The sequence below is a fragment of the Saimiri boliviensis genome, chromosome 2 (assembly GCF_048565385.1).
Source record: "Saimiri boliviensis isolate mSaiBol1 chromosome 2, mSaiBol1.pri, whole genome shotgun sequence".
NCBI classification, from domain to species: Eukaryota; Metazoa; Chordata; class Mammalia; order Primates; family Cebidae; genus Saimiri; species Saimiri boliviensis.
Genome location: NC_133450.1, coordinates 174,297,722 through 174,317,916, shown reverse-complemented (window position 1 = coordinate 174,317,916; position 20,195 = coordinate 174,297,722). Strand labels below are relative to the sequence as shown.

Below are 20,195 nucleotides of genomic sequence, written 5' to 3'. Positions count from 1 at the left end.
GGGAGTAGGGGAGAGACAATGGGGGGTGGGGGGAAGTGAGGGTGGGGAGGGATAACATGGGGAGAAATGCCAGATATAGTATGCACCTAAAGTAAAATAAATTAATTTTTTAAAAAAAGGAAATGAGAAAGAAAGATACATGGTGTCTTACATATTATGTAAAACAACTGTACTGTCCATTTATACTATTTACATATCATTATTGATATTTAGAAAAAGATGGGGTTTTTTTAAGAATCAGTTAGGACTGGAATGTCTCAATGGAAATTTGAGACTTTAATGCCAGTAATTTTTTTTTTTAATCAGTTGAGGTTTTCCCAATTGTGTACTGTCATTGAGGATGATACTGCTCCCAAAGATGCAAAAATTAATTGTTGGGATTGCAAAAAAGTCATAGATTTTACAATGGCTTATGATACTTCAAAGCTTATTTCTAGCAAATCATTACACTTTCATATTTATTTTCTTTCATTTGAGTTTTCTTGTGTATCACACTAACAGCACTGACATTGAGTTTATAGAAGACACACAAAATGAATACAAGATCAGGGCTACCAATGTATGTGGAACAGACCGATGCCATTAGTGGACTTTCTCTCCATTGTTTTCCAATCCCAAAGTTATGCCAGGATATGTGTCCTTTATTGGCATATGGGTTGCTATTGGCTGTTTTGCTGATGTGGCTTATGTTTGATCCTCAGTGCTTCTGAATGTGTGATAGGCTTTGAGAATAAAACACAATTATTGAATTCTGCTAAAGTTATTCAATACATCAATACCATGTCAAGTACTGAAAATGTTTATGCCTAGATGAATATCTAGCAGCCAGTCAAGTTTTAAATTATTTTCTGTACAAAGCAAAATTAAAAGTTACAAACACTGTAAATAAGTACTGAGAAAATAATTTAATTATAAATAATTTTAGCAGTTTTGAAATATTTTATTCTATTGGTATTATGTATCTTTATAGATTACAATTTTGTATGTATAACTTGTTCAATAATATTTTATATCAGTAAATTAATTCTACTTAATGTCACTCAGCAAATTGAATTTTATGGATTCAAGTTAAATGTCAGTAGCTTTAAACTTCAACTTTTAGCTTAAATTTTTTATTTAGTCATTCATAACTCTTCATTAAATAAACCATATTTTCCACTTTTTCAAATGTAAAAAGTACAGATATAAATGCAATATATAAATAAATATGCAGTATATATGTGTTATCATGAGGGAATCAATTAGGAAAAATTATCTAACAGAGCTCTGGAGGCAAGGAAAGGAAAGGCAATAATCAAAGAAAACATGATTGAGAAATGCTGATATAAGCCCACATAGAGAGTGCATAAAGAAAGCAAAAGAGAACATGAAAGTTAAATAGAGGGGCATTCAGACAATTGAAACTAGTATGTGCCCTACTTAAGGCTATGCACAAAGTTGCTCTTCAGAGAACCTAGAGCCTAGGGTTCAGAGTCACCCATCTTAAGAAGCCCAGCAGCATCTGTAACATCTACGATGGCCTTGCCCTTTACTTTACTGATGGCCCTAGTGCTATGCAGCTGTTTTCTGGGCTGTGATCTGCCTCAGACCCACATCCTGGATAACAGGAGGACCACAGTCCTCCTGGCTCAAATGAGGAGAATCTCTCCTTTCTCCTGTCTGAAGGACAGACATGACTTTGAATTTCCCCAGGAGGAGTTTGATGACAAACCGTTCCAAAAGGCTCAAGCCAACTCTGTCCATGAGATGATCCAGCAGATCTTCAACCTCTTTAGCACAAAGGACTCATCTGCTCCTTGGGATGAGACCCTGCTGCTTGGGATGAGACTACTGAACTCTAGTTATGAATGACTAAATAAAAACTTTAATTTAGACAAATTCTACACTGAACTCTACCAGCAGCTGAATGATCTGGAAGCCTGTGTGATGCAGGAGGTGGAGGTAGAAGAGACTTTCCTAATGAATGAGGATTCCATACTGACTGTAAGGAAATACTTCCAAAGAATCATTCTCTATCTCACAGAAAAGAAATACAGCCCTTGTGCCTGAGAGGTTGTCAGAACAGAAATCATGAGATTCTTCTCTTAACAAAAAACTTGTGAGGAAGATTGAGGAGGAAGAAAAGATTCTTATTTACGTTACAACAGAACATGAACTGAATCAAATATGTCTAATGTTTTCATGAGTATTAAACAATATCCTGTTCAGCTACACAGGTTCTAATGCCTTACAGATGACCATGTAGATGTATTGATTTATTTAACTATTTATACAACTTAAATTATTCTTGCTCACATAGCATGCGCACCTTTATATTGTGAATTATATAACAGAGACATGGTTTTTATATTTATTTATTTTACCTTGTTTAATAAATTTTTACTATAGAAAACTTCCTGTATTTGTTTAGTCTTTAAAATGAAACCCTAAGCCTTATTATGCAACCTGATTAAAGTATAGTTAGCGCAAGTCATTTACTCATCACTATTGTATTCAAGTTATAAGTAAAAATGGACTTTTTCTAAGCCAGGTTGTATGCTGCCCTCAGGATATCTAGGTAAACATGACAAATACAGTTTTTACTTTCTGTGCCTTTGATTTTTGTAGAAAAAAATCCCTACAAATAGTAATTTTACTTACTATCAATTATGTTAAATAGTATAATGAAAAGAAGGATCGATGAATTTCTTTCAGCAGAAAGTAGTCTAAGATATGGAAGGAAATAAAAACTAATGCAGTTATCCTTTATAAGTTAACAGGTAAACACCTATGTGACATCAAATGTGCACTGTCAATTGATTGTATGAATTTGCAATTTGCAAGAAATGCAATTGCTGGAGATTCATATGTGGTAACTGAAAACCCAGAAATGGAGGTGCTCATGTGAGGAGAAGCATATAAAGGGAGAAAGGGACTTAACTTTTGTTCTGAGAACCTTCAACCCTTTAAGGAAGGGGAGAGAAGAGCTGCAATGAAAACAGAGGTGGAATGGCCGTATGAGACAATGGCCATGACAGAGAAAAGGTGATGAAGCATATTTTTAAAAATAAACATGCTTAGAACAGAAGTCACTGGATTCACAAAGGGTGTAGATTGAAACTGCCCACTACATTGGTAAAATAGATGGCACTGGGAACTGTAGTGACAGCTGTTTTGGTGGAAATAATCAGCAGAGACCATATTGGAGTAGGTGGAAGTGTCAACAAGAGGAGGCAGCGAGAGAAAAAGGAATTAGGATGAAATCTGGAAAAAAAAAAAAAATGGAGGCTATTTTTTCTGTGCATAGATTTTCCTTCTCTGCAATATTTTTTTTTCCAGGATAGATTTCATAGAATTGATGTAGTCACAAATTAAATGAATATGCTATATATATTTATTGTGAATCATGGCATTTAATAATTTATAATTATAATTGATCATTATTTTAATTAATACAACCTTGACTATCAAAGATACTTTGTTAATTTGTTAGGCTAGAATAGATAACTAATTCAATGAAAATATTAAATTCATACTGTTAATATAATGGTTACTGGAATTATTGACTTCATTAATTAAGTTACATCATTCATTTACTAGTTTTACTGCTGCCCTCTAGTAGGTGTAGATATGATAAGAATTCTTTTATATTGGTAATTGGTAATTTTACCAGATTTTATGAACACTGGAGTCTTATATTGATCCAAAATAACCGAATTATTATAAACATACTGATAAACTTCCTTCACAAAAGAAATTGTATCAAATAATCTCTTTCACAATATACGGTAAAGAAAAAAATTGGTCAGAACCAGCTGAAAATACAACATGTACCATATAAATTCAGAGAGTAAGAAAAAGTTCTGTGTAATTCATGAGTAAAAGGAAATTTAACAATTTTCACAGAGATTCCAAATACAAAACTGACAAAATCACCTGTAATTTACATTAAAGAATTTGACATTAAAATTTTATTCTGCTTGGACATATGTGCAATGTTGATCAAGGAACCTAATCTCTTTGAACCTTAGTTTTCTCATAAATAGAATCAGTTCAAAATATTTAGATACTTAAGAATATTAAAGGAACCCATGCAGTTTAAAGTACCTACCATAGTACCTCCCATTGAGTAAAGAGTTAAAATATGGTAGGTATTTCCCTATTTTCTTCACTCAGCTGTAGGTGAGAATATTATTTGTGTTTCTGTAAAATTCTTAGGAACTATGTCCTATTTTCAGTAACTGACCTCCTGGCCTAAAAAACTAGATTTTGTCATCATCTGTAGAGAGGCTGAAAAATGGTCACTCCTCATTTCAAATAAATGTCCTATTGATATGCAGTGAGGGAATGGTGGCTTGTAACAATACTTGAGACAGGAGAACAAACGTGTAGATTGAAGTATAGAAGACACATGATGTTTACTTACTGATTCTCATGCCTGACACATTCTCTCCCTGGCTCTTAGCATTCCAGGATTCACTCCCATAACACCAGCATTTCCTTCATCTCTGGGGTTGATTCCGCATGGGACCCTGGTCATTCATTCCTTCAACTTCCTTCCCATTCGGACAGCTGCTTTCTGCTCTGTTGTGCTTTTGATCTCGTAAATTCCCAAATGAGCAAAATGACACAAGTGCTAAGCAGAAATGAAATAAAATTTCTACGTTTCAGAAAGATCAACAAGAGAGGTTTTCCTGAACATCCATTGACTATGATGTAATACTAACTTAGGGAAACGGAAAGAGAAACAATAATCCAGTTTATGTTTGGGCTCCTGGAAACCTCTAAAGGGAAGACAGCCAAAGCTGACAAGGGTAGCCACCAAGACTGGAGGGCCAATATCTGATTTATGCTGAAAACCGATCACTTCTAGGGATTTATCTTTATGCTGCAAAAAAAGGCTACTTTTTGGCAAGAACAGATTCTAATGTTGTCATAAGCCTGTTTTCTTACCCTGTTACTTTCCTTACAAAGACAGTCACTCTCCAGTTTCAGGCAGGGCAGGACTCCTTAGTATTGGTAGTTACAGAAACAGAGAGAGTTGTACCCCTGCCTAGAGCCTACTGTGCAAAGCAGTCTACCCTCCTTAGAATCACCCCTTCCACATACTTTGGGACTCCAAGGGATAGGCAGAGCTGCCAGTCTTGGCATGGAACTCAATGGTCATCATAAAAAAAAAACCTCATGTAAATAGGGTGCATTAAACTCTCCACAGTACAATCTTAGTTTCACAGATTCTTCCCTAATATCAGACTTTGAATATTAACATATAGAAGAATATTTCCAGTGTCACTTTGAATAATAATTTTGACATCTCTTTCACTTAATAGTAAAAGCACTGCCTAGGTAGCAAAAAAGAGAAGTTTCAGAAAAGCTGAGGAAAGTTAAAGAATCGTATCATTTTACCTGAGCGCTAGAGTGACTTATTTATTCAAATATATCAAATTTGGTATTATTTTAGAGGCATTCCTATGTTAGGCACCATATTTTCATGAAGATATTTCACCAGGAAGTGTAGGAATTGCTGAGGTAGCAGGGAGGGAAGCGCTGCAACTGTAGAGGGGACTCTTGAATCCTTTCCTTAGGCTGTACACTCAACATTTGGATTTGCTGCTTTCAAACTAGGAATTGCCCAGGGCCTTGGAAAAAGTTCAACACATTTTGTCCTTTGTAGTCTTATTCTGTCCTCCAGAGAGGAGGATGAAGAAATTTAGGAGGTGGACATGGCATAGCTTCCCAGCCTGTATATTTGAGGCTTCTCCAGAGAACAGAACAAAGAGGATGTAGAGAGAGAGATTTATTTTAAGAAACTGGCTCACATAATTGTGCAATCTTGGCAGATTCAAATCTGTAAGGTAGTCTGGCAGGCCAGAGACCCTGGTCAAAGTGGCAATTGGAGTCCAAAGGTAGTCTGCTGGCAGAATGTCCTCTTCGGAAGAGGAGGTATATCTTTCCCTATTAAGGCCCTCAACTGATTGGGGGAAGTCTAACCACATTATGGAGGATAGTTTGCTTAACTCAAAGTCTACTAATTTAAATGTGAATCTGATCTAAACCATACCTTTCCAGAAACACCTTGAAGAATGTTTAGCCAAACATCTGGGTACCCTGGCCTAGGCAAGTTGACACATAAAATTAACCAGCACATTGCCCCCCCTTCTAATTAATGTCCTAACACTTTTCAAATATTATTCCCCTTCCATTCTTTGATGCTGGTTTGTGTGTTTTACGTATTTCACATAATTTTCTTACATTTTTTGTTTCTAGGTAAGTAAATCCTAAGATTCGGCTCCATTCCATCAACTTACTAGGATAAGTCTCTGTAGCCATGTTCTGTTTAATAGAAAGAAGCTAGAAATATTTGTACATTAAAATAACCACCGTAATTTTTGTAGTTTAGCTATTTTTCATTGAGCTTACAATTATAATCCAGGCCACCTCTTCTTTATTTAAAAATCTAATCTTATGGTCAAGTCTCCATTCCACCAAGATTTTGCTATTATCTATGGTATAGAATGAGATTTTACATTGATTTCTGCCTTTATTCCCAATTCATCATTTTAGAACCATTTACTAAAAACTGCTTTCTGCCATATTAACATCATATATGTGTATATATATATATATATATATATATATATATATATATATGATTCCAAACTCAATTACTGAGCACAGAGACTTCCCTCCTTCCTTCTTTTCTTTCTTTCCTTCCTTCCTTCCCTCCCTCCCTACTTCCTCCCTCCCTCCTTTCTTTCTTCCTTTCTTTCTTTCATAAACTTTTCTCCTTCTTTCATAAACCTAGCTCTGTCTTTGTAATAGCATAAAGATTTCAAATATTATGACCTCTTTTATTCTTTTGTTGATTTTTTTTCCATTATCTTTTCAGAGTGCAAAGTTTTTATGACTTGGCTCTGTACTGTCACCTTGTCCTAGAAATCTCGATAGCCATACCTTGTTTTATATCTTGGAGTTATTAGTTCATTATATATTCTAGCATGTTGGGGAACTGAGCAGCAGATCTAGACTGAGCTGTGCAGGGGTGTGGTAGGTGGCACAGTGCTGCCTGCCCCACCCACATCCCACTGTGGACTTGATTTTACTTCCCCTGCCCTCAACCCAGCCCAGGCACATCTAGCAGATCTAGGGGGATGCAGAGAGTAGAGATTAGTGCCCCCATGTCTAGGAGACACAGTGATGGATTACCATGCAGCAACAGCTGGAGACAGCAATTTTTGTTTTAGTCTCAGAAGCAATGGTAGGAACTTGACTTTGTTTCCAGCCTTCCTGTCCGGTGATTAATGAGCTGCAGGGGTCAATACCCATTGAAGTCCAATCCAGCACAACCATGGTAAAAGGAGACAGCCCCTGTCCTTCTGAATAGAGGCACAGATGAGTTTCTGCATTCTTAATAGCCCTTTGGGTGCAGAATCTCATCTGTGCCTCTATTCAGAAGGTTTCAAGTTCTAATTCCACTAGGAGACACTGCAGAAGGTGCAGGGCTCTCATTCATTTAATGACCCAAAATGCACATCATGAACTTAAAGACAGTTCTCAAGAGATGGAACAATTCCAACAGGAACCCTAAGTCAATTGTTCAAATCACTGTGATGAGAAGGAAAGAAGATTGAAGTGAATTCTGACAGCACTATGTTCTCTAATGGAAATGTAGCCAACATCAGTGTTCCCAGAATGGGTGACCTTGATGCTGTCTCAGCTTGAGAGAATTGGAAGGGGCAAGGGTGACTCCAGTGCCAGCTGCAAACTTCTGCTTCCTCCATAGGGCTCAGCAATATCTCTAGTAATTAGGCATTGATATGTGTTCAATAAATATAGCATCAGATAGACTTTTTATTAAACTTAAAAAAATCAATATGTATGCTCATGTCCTATAATTTACCAATTACATATAGTTTCCTTTTTAACGTTTTATTTTATTTTTAATTGTCACATATTAATTGAACATACTTATGTGGTAGAGTATGATATTTTGATGCAAGTATACATTGTGTAGTAATCAAACAAGTGTAGTTAGCATATCCATCACTTAAACACTTGTCTTTTTTTGTAATAACATTCAAAATCCTTTCTTCTAGCTATATTAAGATCTACAATATGTTATTACTAACTATAGTTACCCTACTGTGCAAGAGAACACCAGAACTTATTTCTCCTATGTAGAATAGTAGGAATAGTCCTCAAATAATTAGAAACAGTACTACCATATGATCTAACAATTCCATTACTGAGATTGATAAGTTATGCAAAGGAAATAAAATCAGAATGTAAAAGACATATCTTCACTCCAATGTGTATTGCAGCACTAGTCATAATAGCCAAGATATAAAAGCAACCTATCTGCTGTGCCTATCAACAGATAAATTGATTTTTTTTAAGTCATATATATACACAATGGAATGCTATTCATCCATAAGAGAATTGAAATACTGTCATTCATGACAACCTGGATAAAATTAGCAAACTTTATATTATGTGAAATAAGCTAAGCACAGATAACAAATTCTGAATAATGTCTCTGATATGTGGACCTAAATATGTGAATGTCATAAAAGTAGAGAGAAGACTAGTTACCACCAGAGGCTGTAGAAGGGGAGGCAACAAGAAAAGGTGAGAGGTTTTTAGTTTTTGGTTTTTTTTTGAGATGGAGTTTCGCTCTTGTTACCCAGGCTGGAGTGCAATGGCATGATCTCGGCTTACCGCAACCTCTACTTCTGGGTTCAAGCAATTCTCCTGCCTCAGCCTCCCGAGTAGCTGGAACTACAGGCGCGCACCACCATGCCCAGCTAATTTTTGTATTTTTAGTAGAGACGGGGTTTCACCATGTTGACCAGGATGGTCTCCATCTCTTGACCTCGTGATCCACCCACCTCGGCCTCCCAAAGTGCTGGGATTATAGGTGTAAGCCACCACGCCGGTGAGAGGTTTGTTAATGGATGCCTTTTAATTTTTTTTCCTTGCCTAATTCCTCTAGCTAGAACTTCAAGTATTATGTTGAATAGCAGCAGTCAGAGTGGCAAACTTGACTTTTTCCTGATCTTAAAGGAAAAGCTTTCCATTTTTCACCATTGAGTACAATGTTAGCTGTGGGCTTTTTACATACAGCCTTTATCACTTTGAGGCCATTTCCATCCATTTCTACTTCATTGAGGGTTTTCATAATGAAAGGGGATTGAATTTTGCCAAATGCTTTTTCTGCATCTGTTGAGATGATCATGCATTTTCTCCTTCATTTGTTAATGTGGTATGTTATGTAGATTGATTTTTTTATACATTGAGCTGTCTTTGCATCCCAGAACTAAGTCTCACTTGGTCATAGCGTATTATCATTTTAATGTGCGATTGAATTTGGTTTGCTTGCGTTCTGTTGTGGAATTTTGCATAAATAAATATTCAACAGGGATTTCAGCCTACAGTTTTTGTTTCTTGTAGTGTCCTTGTCTGGTTTTGATTTCAGAGTAATGACAGTCTTATGAAATGATATTGGGAATCTGTGAATGATTGTAAATCTCTGAAATGATATTGGAAATCTCTTCAGTGTTTTGGAAGAAATTGAGAGGAATTGATGATACTTTTTTAAATGGCTGGTACAGTTCTCCAGTGAAACCGTATGATCATGGGCTTTTTTTTCTGGTAGAGTTGGGTAGGTTTTTGAATATTAATTCAGTCTCCTCATAAGTAATACATTGGTTCATATGTTTTATTTCTTCATGATTTAGTCTTGATAGGCTGTATGTTCCTAGGAATTGATTCATTTCTTCTAGATTATATAATTTGTTGGTGTTTAATTTGTTTATAGGACTCTCTTATGAGCCTTAGTGTTTAGCATCATAAGTTGTAATCGCTTCTAATTTCTGATTTTTGTTATTTGCGTTTTCTTTTTTCTTCATTAATCTAGTGAAGTTGTAAATTTTTTCACAAATCGAACTCAATTTTGTTAATTTTTTCTATTGTTTTTCCATGCTCTATTTCATTAACTTTGCTCAAGTCTTTATTATTTCCTTTTTTCTCTTAGCTTTGGGTTTAGTTTGTTCTTTATTTTCTATGTAGTTAGAGTTTAAAGTTAGGTTGTTGATTTAATTTCTTCTATTTATACTAAAAGCTGTAAAAGTGTATGCTTTTACAACTGTAAATTTCCCACTTAGTACTACTTTCACTGCATCATGTATATTTTGGAATGTTTTCTTTCTCACTTTCATTTATCTCATGTTTTAATTTCCTTTTTAAGTTTGTAATCCTTCTTATGTTTTTATCATAATTAAATATGCATGTGTTTTCTTTCTGTTCCTGTGCATTGTGATGCAAAATCAGACCACTTTTACCTTCTAGGAAATTGAAATGAGAAAGAAAAATCTGGTCTTGTGAATGCTATATGAAAACATTATACATTTCATTTGTTTTACCATGTTCACATCCCTTCATGAATATAAAATTGAATTTAAAAAGGAAAACCTAGAGGCAGAAAAGCAAATTTGCACAGTAAAACACCATATGAAGAGAAGTTATAGATAATTTCTCAATAGAATCTCAAGTGAACAAAGGAAAAAATGCTCCTTTTCCAGTGTTGGATAGACTAAGAAAAACAGCTTGCTCAGAAATAATGCATAGTCTCAGGATGCGACGATTAAAATGAACTCTAAAATCTAATAAAAATGTGTTGATTAGATAAACTAGTAAGTTATCAATTTTTGCAAAATACATTTCTGAACAGAAGACTCATCTATTAATGAAATCTTTGTGCCAATTTCAGAACTTTGAACAGTCTAGTTGTTTAATTATATAAAGAGTTTATTTTAATCATCAAAATAAGGGATAATAAAATTTATTTGATTTACAAAAAAACTGATTCTTTCTGATCTCTATCCTTATATAGATATGCTGATTTTATACTATTGTTACCTAAATTTCATTAAATGATTTTAAGCCTAGGTTTCTGAGTAGAAAAATGACATCACAACTCTTTACAGTTTACACACATATTCTTGGAATTTGGTCTTTATTTACCAAGGGCCAAAAAAAATGAAGGATTGATGATATGGGGGACAAAGGGCCAATAACCCCAAAAAGATAGTATGGTATGTTTTGCCTGATTGCTGTGAGCTGTATGAATCAGGGAGAATATGGGTTTAGATAAATAGCTCTGTATGACACCAGGGTAGGTTTTCCTATTATGCAAAGGAGAGGGCAATTTAAAGATTAAGTCATACTTGTGAGTCTAATAGCATGCCAGGCAAAAGCTGAAAATTATACTGCTCTTGCAACTTCCTCCCCAGAGCCATATAAGCCATAAAGAAACTAGATATCCAGGAGTTTTAGCAATAAACTCAGTAGGTATTATTGATGCTGAGTAAGAGTAGAATGGAAATATTAGCCACTGTGTATTATAATTCTAGCAAATATCATCAAGATGAAGCAAAATAGCATGGTCACTCATGAATGCCATCCAGTAGAAAGAGAAAATCAGAGAAATTGTTTCAGTGAAAATTATTTCTTGCATGATTATACTAAGCTTGGTGTTGAAGATAACATAGTGAATAAGACAGAGTTCAGTTATTAAGAAACTGATTTGCTGAAGATGGTTCCATATCCACCATTTAAAGAGAAGAAGTCAGCCAGGCCCAGTGTTCTGTGTCTCTCCTAGCTACTCCTTAAATCTTTGAGGGGTATTTGCTGTTTCCAAAGTTTAAAATTTAATTTTTTTATGGAAAGTCTCCTTCAGGATATATTTTAGAAGATATTTGTCAGTTAAGTTGATGCTAGCTGCTGTAACAGATAAATAGAAAACTATTAGTAGTTAGAACAATATGCAAATTCACCTTTCCTTTCCATAAGAGCTCAGCCCAGGACTTCCTGCTCAGATGACTTTGGTTGGCCATTCTCCAAACCATGACTCAGGGACCTAAGTACCTTCTATTCTGTGGCTTTGCCATCTTCAGCATATAATCCCAAATGTGACTGTGGTGCTCGAGTCTGTTTTAGTCAATTGGAAAGGTTAAACTGTGGGTACATCACATGGGGATATTTTCACAGGCCAAGATATTACAGGGCAAAAATCTCTTCCAACCAAATTAACTTGGCCTGGATTTATTCTCATAGAATACCAAGATGCAAAGAAGTTGTGAAAGAGTGTCCAAATAGGTAACTAGAGGGAAGAGAAGGCAAGTTCTTTGAATAAGATGAATCTTCATTTTTATAACATTGGTACTAATGCTACTTTTAGAGAAAAGAGCAATGTTTTTGCTCACATACTTTATTAAAAAATTTGTTCCAAAGTCTGATTCCACAATTCAAATTCAGGAGAGATGACACAGATGTCATCCATTAGTTTATGGCATCACTGATTTTTTGAAAGAAGTATTTAGGTTGATTCCCAAAGGCACTGAATGAAGTTGAAAAAAGGCTAAGAGTATGGGAATAAGGCCATGGAACACGTTGTAAAATTGAGATTGTTTTCTTATTGTCTGAGAAGAAAAAGAAACTACGATAGGTATCTCTGCAGGTACTTGAAGACCACTGAAAGAAAAGCAGACAGTGAGTCTTCCAGTTTAACCAGGTCCTTATTTCTCATTGAGATGTTCTAATTATTAAAAACCCATACTTGAAAGTGATCCTACAATCATGGTTGGTCTTTTTTGAATACTCCACATAATTTTCAATGATAACTTTTTATGAAGAACCTTGAAAAATTCACAAATTATCTTTTGATTTTTCTTTCAAATCACAAATCTAGTATGCATTGCTACTATTATTTACACTAGTGTTATAATGATTACTCTTTTTTTTTTTTACAAATATTGACTGACCTCCTAAAACTATAAGGACTGGGCTAAGATGCCAAGGAATGAGGTAGGATAAGATGATGTCTCTGCCCATAAGTATCTTATGGACCCCTGGTAAGATATTCTAAGGAGAAAATGGGTCAGTTCACTAAAGGCAACATCTCTGATAGCTAAAAGAAAGAATTATAACCATGCATAAAGAACACAATTAGGCAAAAACATCTGACCAAGGACTGAAAATCCAAAGTCTTAAGTTTTCCAACTAAAGTAGCCCTTTGAACATTAAATGCCAAATTTTGGAAATCAAACAGAAATGGATCCCATTCTCACTTGGAAAATGAATGGAGATAACAAGAAGCAAATGATTATTCATCTATATTCTTGTGTGTGAGGAGAATCTAAAAGAAAAATCACTAGACAAGGCTACACAATTATCACATTATTTAAGACACATCTAAAAAAATAGAAGGCCAAAGGTATAGTTTGCTCCAATTCTATGCTCATTTTTGCCAAATTTCTTTCCACCTATGTAAGCATATTCTTTTTTCCAACCACTTTTCTTTAGTTCTGTCCACATATTGCCCATCATGTTTGCCCAGTTTCTCAAAGCAAGTGGGTTAATTTTATAACTCAGCAGTAAATTCTGCTGGCCTGAAACATAAAACACATCAACCAGCTGGCAAATCAGGTGACTCCGAGACTCTGGCATCTCAGTCCTCCTCCTCTAAGGCACTGGACTCTCCTCATTTCTCCAGAAGTGCTTCCCTTCCCACCTTTAATCCCTTTAGTGTGTCCTTCTAGATGTGGTCTCTGAGCTCTGAGAATTAGTGTATTGGTTTAGTTCTGATTTCGCTCATGTCTCTAGCATGTCATGTCTTAGGCTTAGACTTGAGGTAAACACATAGAAACCTAAAATTTTATAGATATTTGAACAAAAGGACAGGAATATTCAGGAGTTCACAGAGTTGCCTTTGGATATACTATAGGGTGAACAAAGAGTTTTGTAATTACATTCAAGTTTATGAGCATATGTTCTCATGAAAACAACACTAATATATAACATGTAATTAACTTGGGGCTCATCTTTATCATAATGTAACAAAACAGGTGTGAACAAATAGGACTTTTCAATGAAGGAGAGAGTGAAGGAACTGAAAAAAAGATCATTCTTTATGTAGGACTGTACTGAGAAAACATTGTTCAGAGTCTAGAAAAGAGTTTTGGTTTTCATGGCCAGAAATATTCCCAGGAAGCATATAAGAACTGAAGATTTAGAGTCAGATGTTTTCGGTTCCTATTGTGGCTCCACAACTCAATAGCTCCCTGTGCTTCTGTGTTTTTCTTTTGTAAAAGAGGACAATAGTACAACCTATCACTGCTTTGGTCACTGATGTCTCTGGCCACGTAATAGGGGTGGGTACATAGTAGGTGTTCAATAAACATAAAAAATGAGGGTATTTCTCATTGGACAAAGTGAAAATTGTTTTTGTAAGTGCTAAGGACAATATCTGATAGACAAGAAACATGATGTAATTTAGCAACTTTTTATTTTCCTTATTAATGTTATCATTATTATCCTTTTTATTAAGTTGAGAGAAGTTTCCTTTGAAAGCATCTATTCTCTGGCTTCTTGTTAGAAAGATGTATTTGTCAAGGCTCTCTATAGGGACAGAGTTAACAGGGGAATATATTTGTACATGAGAGGGAGTTTAATAAGGAGAATTGACTGACATGACCACAAGGTAAATTCCTACCATAGGCTGTCTGCAAGTTGGAGGGTGAGGAAGCCAGTGGCAGATCAGCCTGAGTCCCAAAACCTCAAAAGGAGGGAAGTCAACAGTGCAGCCTTCAGTCTATGGCCAAAGGCCTGAGAGCCCTGGCAAACCACTGGTGTAAGGCCAAGAGTTCAAAAGCTGAAGAACTTGGAGTACGATTTTGAGAGCAGGAAGCATCCATCACGGGAGAAAGATGAAGGCCAGAAGACTCAGCAAGTCTCCTCTGCCATCTTCTCCTGCCTGCTTCATTCTAGTCATGCTGGCAGCTGATAAGATGGTACCCACCATGACTGACAGTGGGTCTGCCTCTCACAGTCCACTGGCACAAATTTTAAACTCCTTTGACAATACCCTCACAGACACACCTAGGAACAATATTTTGCATCCTTCAATTTAATCAAGTTGACACTCAGTCTTAACCGTCACAACAAATAGCATGAAAAATATTGATCTTTGGAGTTTATCTAACTGCTAGTAGAGAACTTGAGACAATTAAACTTTCTATTCTACAGCAAGGATATTGTGCTTTCACAAATTTGCCTTCCTAGTCTTATATTAAGTTCATCACCCTTAACTGTCTAGTAAGGCTGAATTCACTAAAGCTGCAAACACTCCCCTGGACCAGTAATGATTACTTTTCATTGAGCTCATGCCCATTTGCTACCTTTGATCTACATCTCTTCCACCATTTTGCTTCTGCTCTTCCCCGCTCATTAATGTCCATCTAACCTGGGCTGAATATCTAAGCTATATTTTGTCGATTTTTTTCTCCAGTGGGAGATTAGTTCCATTCCTATCTTTTTATCACATTTAGATATATAGTTGTTTTCTTTTTATCCTCATTTATTGGGATACAAAAAGCAAAAACTTTTGTTTTCAATGAAAAAGGAAATGAGAAAGATATTTTGTGTCTTGCACGCTATGTAAACAATGGTACACCTAATTTACTTTATAATATTTAGATATTACTATTGACCTTAGGAAACAGATGGCTTTTTTAAATTTCATAAGAATGAACTAGAATTGGGATGTCCTCAGCTTCTCTGGGAAACCTGAACATTAATGCAAAATTGTTTTGAAAAATCAAATTGATGTTTTCCCAATTATGTATTTCTATTGGGGATGATATTGCTCCTAAGGGTACAAACCTTAGTTCTTGCAGTGTGAACAAACTGTAGATAGTACACTCATTTATGGCCCCTGAATGCCGAACTCTAACAAAATCTTATCCTTTAGTATTTATTTTCTTTCATTTGATTTTCTTGTGTATCACATGAAAATCATTGACATTGAGCTCATGGAAGACAAACAAAATATATGTGAGATCAGTGCTACAAACCAATGTGAAACAGATGGTTGTCACTCGTGGACTTTCTCTCCACTATGTGCTCAATCTCAGAGTCATATCATGTGATGTGGTCTCCATTGGCATATGAATAGGCTGCCACTGGCTGTTCTGGGTATGTAACTTATGTTTGATCCTAAGTGCTTTCAAATGTATTATATGCTTTTATACAAATGCTTTGTATTTTATTATGAAATTGTATAAAAGTATTCCAAATATCAGTACTTACAGCAAGTGCTGAAAAAAACATGTTGACTATACCTGGATGAAAATCTAGCAGTTAGTGAAGGTAAAAATTATTTTCTATATGAAGAAAAACTAAAAGTTAAGTAAAACAAATTAAATATTACAGGAATAATTTAATTTTAAATAGCCCCTTAGCACTTTTTCAAGATATTTAAGTATTTTTATTATATTGATATTACATAGTTTATATAAGTATCTTTACTATATTGGCATATATATTTTTATATATTATAACTTTATATGTTTTACTTGATTCATTATATTATGTTTATAATATTAATGTTTATAATATAAATATTAATGTTTATGTTAATATAAACACTAATATTAATGTTTATGTTAATATAAACACTAATATTAATGTTTACATTAACATAAACATTAATATTTATATTAAGTGAAGTCACTCAGCAAATAATTTCTATGAAGTTAAATGTCAATATTAAATTTAACTTTTAGCATAACATTTTTCTTACTCATTCTTAATGCTGCATTGCATAAACTGTCCACTTCGTTTTTTACATAAAGCATGGATAGAAATATAGCACATCCATATATACACATAATATATCTGTGTTATTAAATTATCAGGAGGGGTTTACTTAGAAAAAAAATATCCAACAGGACTCTGGAGGTTGAGAAAGGGAATGCAGTATTGAAAAGAAAACTGGTTGAGAAACTGAGAAACACTTCCCTAAGCCCATGTAGAGAGTACATAAATGGAAGCAAAAAAAAAGGAAGTAGAAAAAAAATGCAGTTGCGTTCAGAAAATGGAAATTAGTATGTTCCCTATATATAATGCTGTGTAGAAACCAAAGTATTCAGAGATCCTAGAGCCGGAGGTTAAGGGTCATTCATTTGAACCAGCTCAGCAGCATCTGCAACATCAATGATGGTCTTGTCCTTACATTTACTGGTGGCCCTTCTGGTGCTCAGCTACAAGTCATTCAGCTCTCTGGGCTGTGATCTGCCTCAGAACTACAGCTTGGGTAACAGGAGGGCCTTGGTGTTCCTGGCACAAATGAGAAGAATCTCTCCTTTCTCCTGCCTGAAGGACAGACATGACTTTGGATTCCCCCAAAAGGAGTTTGATGGCAGCAAGCTCCAGAAGGCTCAGGCCATTTTTGTCCTCCATGAGATGATCCAGCAGACCTTCAACCTCTTCAGTACAAAGGACTCATCTGCAGCTTGGGACGAGACCCTCCTTGAAAAATTCTACACTGAACTTCACCAGCAGCTGAATGATCTGGAAGCCTGTGCAATGCAGAAGGTAGGGGTGACAGAGACTCCCCTGATGTACGAGGACTTCATTTTGGCTGTGAGGAAATACTTCCAAAGAATCATTCTATATCTGACAGAGAAGAAACACAGCCCTTGTGCCTGGGAGGTTGTCAGAGCAGAAATCATGAGATCCTTCTCTTTATCGACCAACTTGCAAAAAAGATCGAAGACTAAGGAATGAGACTTGGTGTAACATGGAAATGATTCTTATAGACTAATACAGGAGCTGACACTTCCACAAGTTGTGCCACTTCAAAGACTCTTGTTTCTGCTATATTCATGCCATGAGTTGAATTAAATGTGTTAAGTGTTTTCAGGAGTGTTAAGCGACATCCTGTTGAGCTGTATGGGCACTAGTCCCTTACAGATGGCCATAGAGATGGATCTAGTCATCTATTTATTTAAATATTTATTTATTTCACTATTTATATGAGTTAAATTAGTTTTGTTCATATTCTATCATGTGAACTTTTACATTGTGAATTGTGTAACAAAAGTTATGTTCTTTATATTTATTATTTTGCCTTGTTTATTAAATTTTTACTATGAAATATTCTTTATTTATTCTTTAAAATTGAACTCCAAATCTGGTTGTAAAAACTCATAAAAGAATGGATAGTACAATTCCTTTATCCATCCTCATTACATTCAAAGTATAAGTAAAAATTAACTTTGTCCAAATTAGGTTGTATATTGCCCTCAAGATAGCTAGGTGAACATAACAAATACAGTTCCTGCTCTCTGGTATCTTTGTTTTTTGTAAGGAAAGAAACCTAAAACATTAATGATACTTAATATCAGTTATGGCAAATGCTATAATGAGAAGGAAGAACCAATGAATTCATCTCCCCACAAGGTAGACCAAGGCATGTGAGGAAATAAAAATAAACCCAGAAATATCCTCTATATGCTGACTGGTTGACATCTAAGCGTAAATGTGCACTGCCAGATGGATATGAGAGTTTGTGATTTATAAGGGATGCAACTGCTAGAGGTTCATATGTGGTAACTGAAAGCCCAGAAATGAAGGAGCTCATGTGGGGAGAGGGTGCAGAGGGAGAAAATGGCTTAAACATGATTCTGAGGACCTCCTACAGTTAAGAAAGGAAAGAGAAGAGCCACAAAGGAAAGAGATGGAAAGGCCATGCATTCGAAGGACAACAGGTGAAAATACTAGGGAAAAAAAGTTGATTTAAGAAAATTAATGTCCTGAAAAGAAGAATCAATAGATTCACAGGTGTAAGTTGAAACTGTTCACTCCCTTGGGAAAATGGATGGCATTGGCAACCTTATGAGAGTTGTTATGGTAAAATAAGTCAGAGCAAATCATATTGTAGCAGGTAGAATTATAAATAATAGAAGTTAGTGACTCTGAAGGGGACAATAAAATAGAATGTAACAAAGAAAAGAATGTGAGTTACATTTTCTGTCCATAGTATTTCCTTTTCTCAATATATTTTTCTGGATACGTTTCATGTAACTGATGTACTAGCAAACTATTAATATATGTAATATATTTATTTTAAATTATAATATATACAACTACACTTTATTATTGTTTTAATTAATACTACTTTGAATATCAGTAAGCTGCCCAGCTTATGTTAATTTGTTAGGGAGTAATAGATAACTAATCCAATCCTTCACCAAAATAATTAATGATGATAATATAATGACACCTGGAAGTACTGGCCTTGTAAGTTGTTACTTAACTTACATTGTTGTCACACTGGTTTACTACAGTTTTGCTGTAGCTTTATAATCCGTCTTAATTTCTTCTAGTGTTAGAAATGACAAGAATTCTTTGTTTTAGGTGAGAAAATCCTGATGGCACACTTTATTTCATTAACTTGCCATCAAAGTCTCTGTAGCTATATCCTGTTTCATAGGACAAAGTTAGAAATTTGTGTACATTTAAAACTAACCACCACTTTAAAAATTGAACTATTTCTTATGAGCATATAATTATACACCAGGAATTCTCTTACTTATTTAAAATTTAATATCACTGTCAGTTCTTCATTCCATCAAGATTTTATTCGTGTTTCTAATATGACATTTTTCATTGGATTTCTGCCTTTATTATTATTTTAAAATCATTTATTGAAAACTTTTTTCTACCATGTACATCAGCTATATCTTTTATCCTAAATATAATTACTGAAGATAATCTAATTTCAAAGAATATATGCTTTAAAAGTTTGCTAATCTTATTTTCCCCTTTATCACATTGTTTTTAGTATTACTATTATAAATTCATTTCATTTTCTAATAGGGAAAGTTATGCCAAGAAATCTTCTTCTTCTATTGTTTTGCATTATTAATGTATTCTTCCTAATTAAATTTATATTTCATCTGCTATGTAAACATTAATTTCATGAAAATCACAGGTTCTTCAGGATGCACAAATAACCAAATTGCATAAATGTAATATTTAGGAAAATTTTCCTTATAAGGCAGAAGAGAAAACTGGATCAATGAAGTTTTCTCCACTATCTAAGGCAAAAAATAGTAAAAGCTGGCTCCCCAAAATACAATAGCATACAAAAACTAAAAGAAGACCAAGGAGTAAGATATCTGTTTAATTTTGGAATCCAAGCTTTTTAAAAAACTCAACAGCAATCTAATATATGAAACTTTTAACACTGCCCATAATATATAATATAGAATTCCACATTAGATTCTGACAGTAATTCTGTGTGATCTAAGGAAATTCACCTAATTTCTCTGAGCTTCAGTCTTTGTAGGTAAATATAGGGTAGAAAATATTTA

The 20,195-nt window shown here is 34.8% G+C and overlaps 2 protein-coding genes and 1 long non-coding RNA gene across 3 annotated transcripts in view; 2 read left to right on the top strand and 1 right to left on the bottom strand.

The window, feature by feature from the left end:
- Positions 1 to 20,195, bottom strand: part of LOC141583736 (uncharacterized) — a 43,310-nt gene that overhangs the window by 19,826 nt on the left and 3,289 nt on the right. Inside the window, exon 2 of the long non-coding RNA XR_012516596.1 lies at positions 4,406 to 4,615. This is a non-coding gene — a long non-coding RNA (uncharacterized LOC141583736). The remainder of the gene's footprint in view (positions 1 to 4,405; positions 4,616 to 20,195) is intronic.
- On the top strand, positions 98 to 4,440 carry LOC101033780 (interferon alpha-5). Its single transcript, XM_074394928.1, is given in 1 exon segment — positions 98 to 4,440. A coding segment is annotated over 1 exon segment (573 nt). The 5' UTR covers positions 98 to 1,515; the 3' UTR covers positions 2,089 to 4,440.
- Positions 16,640 to 17,789, top strand: LOC101034105 (interferon alpha-8-like). The gene has a single exon (XM_003928121.3). It carries the CDS (start codon positions 17,032 to 17,034, stop codon positions 17,602 to 17,604), a length of 573 nt encoding a protein of 190 aa, XP_003928170.2. The 5' UTR covers positions 16,640 to 17,031; the 3' UTR covers positions 17,605 to 17,789.

Bases quoted from the DNA above. Each gene is read 5' to 3' on its own strand.
- LOC101034105 (XM_003928121.3), top strand. From the start codon at position 17,032: ATGATGGTCTTGTCCTTACATTTACTGGTGGCCCTTCTGGTGCTCAGC.